This window comes from Globicephala melas, chromosome 18 (genome assembly GCF_963455315.2).
Source record: "Globicephala melas chromosome 18, mGloMel1.2, whole genome shotgun sequence".
Classification (NCBI taxonomy): domain Eukaryota; kingdom Metazoa; phylum Chordata; class Mammalia; order Artiodactyla; family Delphinidae; genus Globicephala; species Globicephala melas.
In genome coordinates, this window is record NC_083331.1 from 4,857,100 (window position 1) to 4,870,679 (window position 13,580).

The 13,580-nt window shown below is 45.3% G+C and overlaps 1 protein-coding gene across 1 annotated transcript in view; it reads left to right on the top strand.

Annotated features, from left to right (window-relative positions):
* The first annotated feature begins 844 nt into the window (after nt 1-844).
* LOC132593877 (collagen alpha-1(I) chain-like) overlaps nt 845-13,580 on the top strand; it is a 71,014-nt gene continuing 58,278 nt past the window's right edge. Inside the window, exons 1-2 of the mRNA XM_060288252.1 lie at nt 845-1,041; nt 5,416-5,547. Of these exons, the coding sequence (XP_060144235.1) occupies nt 845-1,041; nt 5,416-5,547 (329 nt within the window). The remainder of the gene's footprint in view (nt 1,042-5,415; nt 5,548-13,580) is intronic.

Below are 13,580 nucleotides of genomic sequence, written 5' to 3' on the forward strand. Positions count from 1 at the left end.
GCTCTCAGCTTCCAGCATTACAGCTCCCCGCAAACACCGCCTCCCGGGGGTGGGCCATCCATGGGACAGCCTGCAGCCCATTTCCCGGCTTTCGCCTCTGTATCTCCCGGCTTCCTCATCTGGAAGCAGAGGTCATGACGTGGCCCACCCTTTGGGGAAACTTTGAGTGTAATTAATCTAATTGTTTAGAGTGCTTTGAACTCTTGGGGGTTACGGTTTATCATAAAGATGATCACCATCGGGATAGCAGGTGTAATTAACTCACCATACACTTTGCCCAGGAACCATGTCTTTGAAAAACATTATTTGTAACTTTACAAATTGGATGGCCCCATACTGGTCAGCAGCCAGCAGCGGACTCTTGAAGCAAGCCCGGGGGGTCCTGGACTGGTGTCTCTGAGCATCCCAAAGGGGAGTGGGGACAACTTTCCTCCCTGAGGGCCCTTCGCCCCAGGCAGTGAAACCACAGCAGCACAGACTTCAGAATCAAAGCGGGATCCTGTCTCAAAATCGCTCTTCTTAAGTTGCTGGAGCCGGATGGCAACTGCACCCGCAGAAAGTCCCTTTCTCTCCTCCTTCCAGGTCCGTGGCCCACCTGTATTTTACCTCTTCTGAAATCACTGCCGTCAGAAAACCCATTCTGATATTCTTTGAAAGAGCATTTATTTATTGAATGCTAACTCTGTTCTAGGTAAAAGGTAAATTAGACATTCTCTCTGTCTTTCATATGGTCGGTTATGGCTGTGGTCACAGAGACGGAAAAGCACGCCCTTTGAATGCTCGCGGGGAGAGGCAGATGGGATCAAGCACGCGCACGCACGCAGACGCACGCACACTCGCACGCATGCGCACGCACCCTGCGTACCTGCGCAGGCGGGGAGCCGCAAAGTGGTCCAGTGGGAAGGATACGTACGAGCGAATCAAGACACCAGCCATCGGCTCTCACCTCTGCGACGCGGATTGTGCTTCTCATCTGACCATCGGAAGAGTTCGTCTCCCAGGTCCCCTCTGCCTGATTCCATATTTTGCGCACCTTGGCAGGTATCACGTTTTGAAGCGAATGCAATCGCAGCGCTTATGTAATGTGGTTTGCTGTGCACGCCGTTCCTCTTCCTTTTTGAGTCCTCTTCCCGCAAAGACCTGGGAAGGTCTTCTCTGCCTTTTCTTAATCGTTCTGTTGTTGCTTGAACGCCTCGCGTGCTCCGAGTTCTTTAGAAATGTGGCAGTGTGTTTGTGTCTCATAAGTTAGGGTCCTGAAGGACCGCACCCTCGTCTCAGCTGAAAGAGGGGCAGGCAGGTGGGCCTAGCCAGCGGGCAGGTTTTGAGTGGTGTCCGCAGAGCAGTCTGCACACGAACCCGGTAACAGAAGGCAGCATGGCCGCGGGAACACCGTCTGCTCCCCTGAGAGGCCTCATGAATCCCCTCGTGTTTAGTAACTGAGGGTACGCGGCTCGCTGCCGGGCCTCTGCCCGATGCAAAGGTACAACTTGCCTCAGGCAATGAGGGGCTCAAGAGGGCCCGGTTGTGTGACTGTGTCTTCTTAATAAATCACTCACTGCAATTGTCAGGGGCGTTCTTTCCCATGGATGTCTGATTTAGGGAAGGCAGCCCTGGGCTGTGGACAGCCTTGGAGTAATTTGGTCCTAAAACAATGACCCAGAAGCAATCAATGACATAGCTGTGTTAGGGAGATGGGCCTTCCATGGTGTGGCTTTGGACAACTCAGAAATCACGGATCCGAGCAGTGGAAGAAGAATTCCCAGGTTCAGACCAACAAGGTGTTCTTAACACCTCTGGCTGGCACTCCTCCGAGCCCAAGGATGCCGCTGCAGAAGGCTCTTCGGGCTGGCATCCCCGGGGAGGGGGGGGGTGGACCGGGGTGTGCTCCAGTGCCATCTACCTGGTGGTTGTCCAGCTCTTTCGAGGGTGTTCTCTGCAGAGCTTTCCACTGTGTGGTTTATTGTCTTGTTTGGAGCTCCTTTAAATGAAGACAATCCATGCCAGCACGGTTCTCTCATTGTTGCTTCTGGTCTGTTTACTCCCAGCTCTCTTTAGGGAGGAAAAGGCTGGAAACTGCATCCTAATGGCCCAATTAGTCCTAATGCTGTGCGGTATTGACTATTTAGTTACCACCATATTGTGTACGGAACTAATTGTGGTGAAAGCAAATGAATGGTCAGGAAACAAACAGGCTACTAGAAAATAATTACTTGGAGTGTTTCTCTTTAGTACCTGGGCAGCGGATTTCATTATAGTCAACAGCCTCTAAGCTGCTCGAAATACTGGTATTTGTCATTTTCATAGAAACTTGATAATGACATTAATTTATCTTAATGGCCTGTTCTATTGTTATAAATAGTAAAATTATCTCAAATTGTCTTGCTCTTGCTGGTTTTGGATGGCTGCAGAGGACCCCACAGCAGCGGACGAGTAGATAATTTGGTATACTTGACAGATTTCCAATAATTTGTTATTTGGGACATGAGTAATGCTAGTACCATTAATGTTCATTTTCCTCTAAATTCATTACTGCCCTTTTCCCTTTTATCTTTTTTAATGTCTGGGCCATTTTTCTATATTTCAAGTGGAGCCACAGAGCCTATTCATATTCAGCCGGCTATTAACATGCTGCACATAGCGAACATCCCATAGAAAACAACTCTATGAAATGATGAGCCTGGTCGCTCTTTATGACAGAAAAACAGGCAGAAATGGGAGCTTACTGATATCAGGGCCCGGGTGTAATTAAGGCAAATGTAATTTTAAAGAAATTTAAATGTTTTCATTTTATGGCAAAGGTAAAATGTACTCAAGGGAGAATCTAAGAAGATGTAGATGCATTCACTGCGCCTCCTCCTTCCTCCTTCCCACATCACTCCTGTTTCAACTTCCTGGGGCATTTTGTCAAAGGTGAGCAGGCAGCGCTCCCTAACAGTTCGATTCTAATTAATCCCTAAGAAACGTTACGACTGATTTCATTTCTGTAAGCAGATACGTTGACGTAACATCTGGAACAAATGTGAAGGTTATTTATCATCGGAAAAACTCCTGTGATTTAGTTTGTTCGCTCTTCGTTCCAGATCTTTATATTTCCCCCATTTACTGGGAAGGACCACAAAATCAGTTGCTTCTGTCCCTCAGCATTTTCTAAGTGCACGTCCTCGTCTTTTGTGTCATGATGTGAAGGCTCTCAAGCAATAGTCCAATTAGAGCCTTTTTATCAGTTTAATAATATACGTGTTACAGCTAACATGAAAAAAAAAGTGTGCACTATTTATCCAGGACAAGAGAAGGGCCACTGCCACTTGAAGTGGGTTTCTTTTTACAACCTGGGTAGAATAGACATTATTTCTTAGCCTGAGTGCCATGACCCAGCCCAGGTTGAAATGCCCATGTGGGTACAGTGAAAACATGACCGTGTTTGGTGAGAAGCAGGCTTTTCTATTATAAGCTGCATCTTTTAAAAAGGGGAACTTAACCAAACAGAAAGGTTGACTTTCTTACGATGCTTGGTTCTCAGCATAAGGGAGATGCTCCTTCCTGTATCCGTGCAAAACTCATCCCAGGATCGCGTGGTTCCGTTGGGAGCGCCAAGGGAAGAAGGTTCACTGAATTTTAAAAACGAGACCCTGCACACGTCTGTCAAACCAAAAGTCCCCCAAACGATGACTTTCACACTGAAATAGCAAATCCACATTTAAAGAACTTTTCCTGTCCATGAGACAAAATTATTTCTTTTCTCCATGGATACAAACAGATTTTGAAATCAGCCTGTTCAGTGAAATCACCCAGATGTACTCTTGAGTGTGTGTCTGCCCGGGCCCTGCAAACCTTGGGGAGGAATGAAGGATAATGTCCTAATAATGTGATGTCTCAGAGGGGCAATTCATAAAATATTTATCCTAAAGCAGAAAATGTGTCTGTCTGCCTTGTTCATTTATAAAATAATAGTTTAGGGGAATTAGGTACCAGCTACATTCCTCAGTCAATGGGCTTGGTTTCACCCAGAGTCCATTAGACTAGGTTATGTATGTGCTGAGGAAGACACAGCCTGTCAGCAGTGCATAATGGATCATGAAAGATAAATGGAATTAGGCAATTGAATAATTAGAGTAGTGTCCACCAGAGCGGCTCTAAGTAAAGGGCTGCAGGGATTTCCATTAGAAACCTCCATTTCAACGGTTAGAAATCCATCTGGGAAAATTTGGCTGGTGCTGTAAAGTTAGAGCCCGGTGGGGAACTCAGGGGGAAGACTCTCCCCAGGGAGCGTCCTGGTACCCGAAAGCCAGTGGGGGGTGGTTTAGGAGCCACGATGCTAGAGAGGCTTGAGCCCTGCCCCCTTCCTTCACCTAAGTAAGCCTCCCAAGTTCCAGATTTGATGGAAATTGAACATTTCCCTGGAGAGGGGGAGGTCTGATGTGCTCCTCTGTCCTCAGGCTTGGAGCCCTTGGAGATGCCTTAGGGAAAGGCTGTGCTGTGAAGGCCGTACCCTGGGATTGTGCAGTAGACAGGCTACACAACCATGCTCTGCCGCCCTCCAAGGGCCACACCTCCAACACTTAGCACGGAGCCTGGCACGTAGAGGCTGCTCAAAAATATCTGATGATTGAACAACAGATGATTATGACCTTCACTAAATCCAGTGAGAAAAAAGAGAAGACAAATTGCTAACAAAGGTGGTCCCAGGTTTGGAAGACAAGATTAGAAGATTTTCTGCAGGTGCAGTATGAGAAGAGAGTAAAGTCTCTGGGTTATTCTTAAGAAACCCAGAAAGCATTTCCTCACTCGGGATTTATTAAGCAGCTGCAGTGTGCCGGGATATAAGACGAAACACAGGCTCCTGTCTCAGCTGCTTTGTGTCCACTGGGGGGACGGACGTCATGCTGGAAGAGGGGACTGTCCCCAGCGCAGGGAGCCTATGCAGGAGCCCAGTTGGCCTGGAGGCCCCGAGGAGTCTAGGCACATCCGTGTGCCCTGGAACCTGCACAAACATTCAAAAGCCTTTTTTGTCCAATAGGATCTAGCTCTATTCCGAAAGCTATTGCTGGAAGGAAAGAAGGTTTTTTTTTTTATCCTTTTTTTGCGGTACGCGGGCCTCTCACTGTTGTGGCCTCTCCTGTTGCAGAGCACAGGCTCCGGACGCGCAGGCTCAGCGGCCATGGCTTACGGGCCCAGCCGCTCCGCGGCATGTGGGATCTTCCCGGACTGGGGCACGAACCCGTGTCCCCTGCATCGGCAGGCGGACTCTCAACTGCTGCGCCACCAGGGAAGCCCGGAAAGAAGGTTTTTATTAAAGGTATGATTACGTATGGAGGGAAACACAAAATCCCCGGGCCTGGCTTGGCCTCTGATTGGGTGTGGAGCCAAGGGCAAGTCAGTGACCGTCTTTAAGCCCAGTTTTCTCGGCGTCTGTAGAGTTGAGAACAGCCAGCTCGCAGAGTCCCGGGATCTAGCGAGGAACGAGGGGCCCGAGTGTGCCGTGAACGTGAACTCTGAGTGGACACGGTCTGGTTATGTCCATCACCTTCCACTGGACATTCACACCAGGTCCGTGCAGCTCTCCTTCATCAAACACACAGGCATCTTATTGTCCACCACACGTGTTTGAATCTGGTCATGTTGCCCTATTTTATAGAGAATGAGACTTAAGAAGATGCAGGAATTTGTGCTAATCTGATGCCTGGTAACTGATGACACGGGTAGGACCCTTAACTCAGGTCTGTCCAGCACAGAGGCCCTTGGGCCTCGGGGTTTGTTTGGGCTGCACAGAGGGGAGGTCCTGCATGACAGGGACATGCTGGCCGCCTGCGTGCGACAGTGTCCGCGTGCAGAGCGCCGCCCTGGTGGAGGTCCATGCAGGCACAGGTGCTCCGGGGGGGATGCCGCTGGGGGGGGGGCGTTTTCGGTGCGTGCGACCAGTCTCCTGCAGAACCCAAGCCCTGTGACTCCCTGTCCCCTTCCTGCCAGCCCCTGGTACCTGCTGTTCTGCTTTCTGCTTCTACGAACTCGACTACTCCAGGGACCTCATATGCGTGGAATCACACAACATTTGTTCTTTGGTGTTTGCTAATTTCACTGAGCACAATGTCCTCAAGCCTCATCCATGGTGTACCCTGTGTCCAAATTTCCTTCCTTTCTGAGGCTGAATACTATTCCACTGTGTGTTCACGGCACAGTTTGCTTATCCATTCATCCGTCGACGGACACGTGGTTTGCTTCCACCTCTTGATCGTTGTGAACAGTGCTGCTGAGAACGTGGGTGTACAGTGATCTCTTCAAGGCCCTGCTTTCAATTCTTCCGGGCATATACTCATAAGTGGGATTGCTGGATCATACTGTAGTTCTATTTTTAATTTTTTGAGGACCCTCCATGCTGTTTTTCATAATGGCTGCACCATTTTGCATCCCCACCAACAGGGCACAAGGGTTCTCATTTCTCTGCATCCTCACCAATACTTGTTATCTTGTTTTTTGGTTGTTGTTGTTGTTGTTGTTTTGCGGTACGTGGGCCTCTCCCTGTCGTGGCCTCTCCCGTTGCGGAGCACAGGCTCCGGACGCGCAGGCTCAGCGGCCATGGTTCACGGGCCCAGCCGCTCCGTGGCATGTGGGATCTTCCCGGACTGGGGCACGAACCCGCGTCCCCTGCATCGGCAGGCGGACCCTCAACCACTGCGCCACCGGGGAAGCCCCTATCTTGGTTTTTTGATGGTAGCCATCCTAATGGTGGTAAGGTGGTATCTCACCGTGGTTCCACTCATCTTTTAAGACCTAGGTTAAACCGCTTCTCTACTGCCACAATTCTCCCAGCTTTTTCAGACAGGGTGAGCATCCCGGGTGCACCCCTGACGCCTGTCCCCAACTCAATTATGCTTTATGAGGTTCTGTATTTATTTGTTTATCTGCATCCCCCGCAGGACGTTGAGTTCCTAGATGGTGGTCCCATTTGGTCAGTGAGGTGTTTTCAGCGTCCTGTATGCAATAGTTATTCTAGAGATGTTTGTTGAATGAATTAAAAAATGTTTTGTCACTCATATTTAGTATGGCATTTTGTTGATTTACCAGTTTTAATTTTTTTAGAGCTACTCCTTACCTCAAGTACACACATCTTAAGTGTACAACTCAATGGATTTTTAAATATGTTTACACCTGGGTAATCATCTGTCCCGATCAAGACAGAACATTTCTAGCCCCTGAACAGTTCCTTTGGGTTCCTTACCAGTCAAATGCCCACTCCCCAAAGGAACTCCTACTTTTAGTTTTTAACCCTCGATTGCTTTGCCTGTTCTTGAGTTCATATACATGGAACCACAGGGCACCTGCCCTTCAATACCTGACTTCCTTCACTCAGCCGAGTGGGAGATTCATCTCCATTGCTGTGTGTGTCAGTGATTCATCCCTTCTCATTGCTGAGGCGTATCCCATTGTGTGAATAACCGCGGTTCATTCAGCCATTCTCTTGTTGATGGACATTTGGGTTGTTTCCAGTTTTGGGCTATTGTGATTAAAGCTGTTATATACATTCTTAGCTCTTGCAAATAGAGATGCTGTAAGTATCTTATGCACGTCGTTTGAGGAATGCTCCTCTTGTGTTCTCATGTCTCCTGTGTCTGTGCCTTTGAGTGGAACTGCTGGGCCATCTTGTACACATATGTACAGGATTAGCAGGTAATGCCAGTTTTTCAGAGTGCTTGAATGAATTCACACTGCCGCCAAGCAATGTGCGAGAGACGCAGGTGTTTCCTAGCCTCACCTGTGCTTGACACTGTCAGTCTTTTGACTTCATTCATTCTGGTGATTTGCACATAGCTTTTTCATGATCTTTTCCCTGGTTTCAATTTTTTTTGGTACCAAAATTTTATTTTTATACTGATATTTAAAATTTTGTTTGTCGCAATTTCTTGTTTATTGAATGTCAGACTTCACCTCCTGCATTTGAGATAGGAATTTAAATTTTTTTAAGTTTGTTTTTAAAACAGGGCTTTTAAAAAAAAATTAAGTGTAGTTGATTTACAATGTTGTGTTAGTTTCAGGTGTGCAGCACAGTGATTCAGTTATATATATATATTCTTTTTCGTATTCTTTTCCCTTATAGGTTATTGCAAAACATTGAGTAGAGTTCCCTGTGCTCTAGAGTAGGTCCTCGTTTATCTATTTTATATATAGTAGCATGTATATATTAATCCCATCCTCCTAATTTATCCCTCCCCCCCCCCTTCGGTGACCATCAGTTTGTTTTCTGTGCCTGTGGGTTTTAGCAGGGCTTTTGAAGCATAACTGTTTGAACAACTGGGTTGAAGCTCTGTCCTCACTGCAGGGTGAGCAGAGCAGTGTGAGGTTAAGAAGCTGGGTGTGGACTGATTCTCCGGGCGTGGATCCCATAGCTCTGACACCAGAGCTGCTGTGTGGTTTGGGGCCAGTTCATACACCCTCTTGGTGACTCAGTTTCTCCATCCATAAAATCGGGAAAGTAATAGAACATGCCTCTTGAAGTTGTTAATAGGATTAAACAAGTTATTGCACTTTTAGAATAACCCCTGGCAATAAGTAAGTTAATACTTATTAAATAGTAACTATTATTGTCACTGAGTTTCTTCAGTGGCTTTTATTAAAAGTTGCTTCCTTTCCCTTTGTTTTCTTATTCCAGGTTGGTCCTAGTAACAGCTCTCATAAGGTTTAGGCATATATCTGGAATCTGTGCTTTATTTTGTTCGTTACTTTTTTCTGTTCTTAAGCCAATGTCATACTGTCCTATTGATTGTCATTTGGTAATATATTCGATAATTATCTAGGAAGTGAGTTCTCCTGATTCCACTTTTATTTTCCTTCCCCAGTGCAGTGTTCTTGCCTACTTATTTTTCCAGATGGATTCTTAGTACAATTCCTGTGGAAATTTCTAATTAGTTTTTGAACTGTATGATTTTTAATTAATTTTTAATACAATTTAAAGTTACTTTCCAATTTACAGTTATTACAGTATATTGGCTATATTCCCCATGGAATACCTATACAATACATCCCTGAGCCTATCTTACACCCAGTAGTTTGAACTTTATTTATAACTAACTACAGGAGTTTTTTGATCTTTACTGTGTCAGATCTTCATAACCTGAAACAGAACCCAGCACCCAACTTTTTAAAACTTCATTTCTCCCACAAGAATTTTATAATTTTCTTTCAACAGATCTTGAAATCACCACACCAGGTTAATTTCCAAGCATATAAAGGATAAAGCTTTTGTGAATGGGATATGCCTTCTGTCTACCTCCCATGTATTAGAAAGTCATTGACTGTGGTGGATTTCTGTCATAGCATGCCACTTTGGGGAACCTGTTGATTATCTCCAGTAGTTTTCTCTTTGGTGGGGGAGATAGCAAATTACAGCGGGTAGAACATGGGCTTTGGAGCAGAAGAGCCAGACTGTAGATATATCTCCTCTCGTGACTTGTGTGAGACACTTTGGGCAAATTGCCGTCTCCTCTGAGCGATGGGGGTAATAATAGCTAGGGAGGACTTGTGCTGGAACTCTGGAACTTCCTTCTTTCTTAAAAATCACATAAGCCGCCGGGTAGATACCCAAAAGAATTAAAAGCAGAGTCTCAGAAATATTTGTGCCTTACATTCAGAGCAGCATTATTGACAGTTAATGAAGAGGTGGAAGAACTCAAGTGTCCATGGATGTTGGATAAACGAGATGTGGTCCCTCCATACAGCGGAATGTTGTTCAGCTTTGAAAAGGAAGGAGATTCTGACACAGGCAAAAACATGGATGAACCCTGAGGACATGATGCTCAGTGAAATTAGCCAGTCACAAAAGATGAATTCTGTGTGATTGAACTTATATGAGGTACCCAGAGCCATCAGATTCATAGAGGTGGAAAGTAGAGCTGTGGTTGCCAGGGGCTGGGGAGGGGGCGATGGGGAGTTGTGTTTAACTGGACAGAGTTTCACTTTTGCAAGATGGAAAACATTCTGGAGGTGGATGGTGTGATGATTTTAAAACAGTGTGAAGGTACTTAAGGCCACTGAACTGCACACTGAAAAATGGTCAAGAGGGGAAATTTTCTTATGTGTATTTTATCACAATTAAAATAATAATTCTTAAAAAAAATCATGCAAGCTGGAGTTGGCATTCTGGAAGCACATCCTTAGCAGATGGAGTTAGTGCAATGAAACACACGCTATGCATCAAAAAAAATGTAGGGCTCAAGTCCACGAACAAATGTTGAATTGTGCATGTTTGGTATCTCCTGGTATGTAATAATATTTGTTCCTTCCTTAAGTTAGCAGGCTGGGGGGAAAGTCAGTCCTTCCATGACACGCACCGGGGTGGAGGTGGAGGGAGGGGTACCAGGTGAGAGAAAGGAGGGTGAGAAGCTGTAAGTGTAGAATAATCGTGTTTATAACATTAATAACGGCGACACCAACAGGTAGCCCTGGATGACTCTTTGTGCTAAACATTTTGAAATCATCATTTTATTCAATATTCATAGCAACCCATGAAGTAAGAATTATTCCAGTTTTCCCAGCAAAAATACCTGAGGCTTAGGAGGTCAGAGAGAAGGAAGCAGCCGTATATTTGCTGTTCCTGTAAACAGGCCTCTTCACCCTGCAGGGGACCTGGAGTTGTTATTTCTCTTTTTAATATGGGTTTTATTTTTTAATGCAAATGTATTATGATTATTTTTTAAATTTATTTATTTATTTATCTTTGGCTGCATTGGGTCTTCGTTGCTGCGCATGGGCTTTCTCTAGTTGCAGCGAGCGGGGGCTACTCTTCGTTGCGGTGCGCGGGCTTCTCATTGCGGTGGCTTCTCTCGTTGCAGAGCAGAGCACGGGCTCTAGGTGCACAGGCTTCAGTAGTTGTGGCACGTGGGCTCAGTAGTTGTGGCTCGCGGGCTCAGTAGTTGTGGCACGCAGGCTCTAGAGCGCAGGCTCAGTAGTTGTGGCTCGTGGGCTCAGTAGTTGCGGTGCACGGGTTTAGTTGCTCCGCAGCACGTGGGATCTTCCCGGACCAGGGCTCAACCCCATGTCCCCTGCACTGGCAGGCGGATTCTTAACCACTGCGCCACCAGGGAAGTCCTGGAGTTGTTATTTCTGAGAAACTTTTTACCGTTTTCCAATTAAAGAGGACAGAAGGGGTTGTTCTCCCCCAGATTCGGTTTGACAGATCCCATGGAGGAAGGGCCTGGCTTGGGTCACATGTCCTGTCCTGAAGAGATGACTATGGTGAGAGGAGGCACAGTGATATGAGGCCCCCTGAGAGATGGGGCCCTAAGAACACCCTTGTCTTGTTCCTGACTTTAAGGGAGAGGCAGCTGGTACTTCGGCAATGGCCACAAAAAGAAAGACTTGAAACATATTTTAAAAGACCAGAACAAATGGAGAAAAAATGAAGTTCACGGGAAGAAAATACCAATACTGTAAATGTAATATTGTAAAGATGTCAGTTCTCTCTGAGTGAGCTCAATGCAGTGCCAGTCAAAATCCCAGCAGTCTTTTTCAAGGAACTGAGCAACCTGCATCTAAAATTTTACATAGGCGTAAAGAACCAAGAATAGACACAGAATTCCTGAAGAAGAAGAAATCGGAGGGACTTTGAGATCAAAGATAAAGTCTCATTATAGAGCTGTTACCGTAGGAACAAAAATGAAATCGCATTTGTATCTGACACCACGCACAAAGATCACTTCTTTTTTTTTTTTTTTTTGCGGTACGCGGGCCTCTCACTGTTGTGGCCTCTCCCGTTGCGGAGCACAGGCTCCGGACGCGCAGGCTCAGCGGCCGTGGCTCATGGGCCCAGCCGCTCCACGGCATGTGGGATCCTCCCGGACCGGGGCACGAACCCGAGTCCCCTGCATCGGCAGGTGGACTCTCAACCACTGCGCCACCGGGGAAGCCCACACAAAGATCACTTCTGACAAGGAAGGACTTAAAATGTGAGAGGCAAAACCTAAATAAATGAGTGGATCACAGTAACATAGGCATAAGGAAGAATTCCTTCCAAAAGTTCCCCAAAGTAGTAATTATAAATGAAAAGACTGGTAAGTGCAACTACATTAAAATTAAGGCCTCCATTCACCAAAAGACAACATAAAGGAAATTTATATGAAATTCACAGTGGCATCCTGGCTCAGCTCTTGAAATGGCAAAAGGACATTGCTGGGAAGAGTAGTGAAATCTGAATGAAGTCTAGAGTTCAGTTTATAGTAACACACACCGATGTTGGTTTCTTCGTTGTGAGGAATGCTTCTTGGTAATGTTCCCCAATTAGGGGAAATTGGGTGAGGAGTAGGTGGTAATTCCTCAGCAAGTCTTCTGCAAATCTAAATTATTTTAAAATAAAAAGTTTATTTACAACCTGGGATTTGGTGTTTATGATATATGTAATCAATAAAAAAGTAATTTTAAAGAACCACAAAAAAATCAATAGTCAAGAAAAGATGTTTTTCAGAAGAGGAGAAGTAAACAGTAAATGAACTTAAGGCAAGATGACAATCTCATCTTTAAAAAAAATTTTTTTTATTGGGGTATAGTCGTTCACAATGTTGTGTTAGTTTCTACTGTACAGCGATGTGGAGTTCCCTGTGCTATACAGCAGGTTCTCATTAGTTATCTATTTTATACATATTAGTGTATACATGTCAATCCCAGTCTCCCAAGTCATCCCCCCCACTTCCCCCCTTGGTGTCCATACGTTTATTCTCTACATCTGTGTCTCTATTTCTGTCTTGCAAACTGGTTCATCTGTACCATTTTTCTAGATTCCACATATATGCATTAATATATGATATTTGTTTTTCTCTTTCTGACTTACTTCACTGTGTATGACAGTCTCTAGGTCCATCCACATCTCTACAAATGCCCCAATTTTGTTCCTTTTTATGGCTGAGTAATGTTCCATTGTGTATATGCGCCACATCTGACAATCTCTTCTTAATAAGCAGACCGCTGCCAATTAATGCTACAGTGCCATCTCATCTCAGCAGTCCTCTTACAAACTGCTGGTGGGAATGTAAAATGGTACAGCCGCTCAGCGAGTAAGCTGGAGGGCCAGCAATTCCTCTTCTAAGTACATGCCCTAGGGTCGCTCTTGCTTTTGCACTTGGACACCAAGAGGCAACTGAAAGAGTGTTCACAGCAGCATTACTCATAATAGACAAAAACTAGAAACAACCAAAATGTCCATCGATAGGAGAATGGATAAGTAAACCACCCCGTGGAATATTATACAGCAGTGAAAATGGATGACTGTCAACAATATGCAAAAGTAAGGATGAACTTTAGAAACAATGTTGAATCAAAAAAGTCTCAGATGAGACAACATATGGTATAATATCTTATGAAGTTCAAAATCAAGCAAAATTAAACTTCATATTAGAAAACTGTAGGATGGTGGTTACTCCAGGGTTGAGGATGAGAGAGGGGGATGGGTTCAGGGAGGGACACTCAAGTGCTTTTAGTGACCTTGGTGACATTCTGGTTTTCAGGTCAGGTAGGTTCATGATGTTCATTTATTATTTTTTGTCTCATGTTATCATATGCATTATTTTGTATCTATTAAATGTTACCAATTTTTTTCA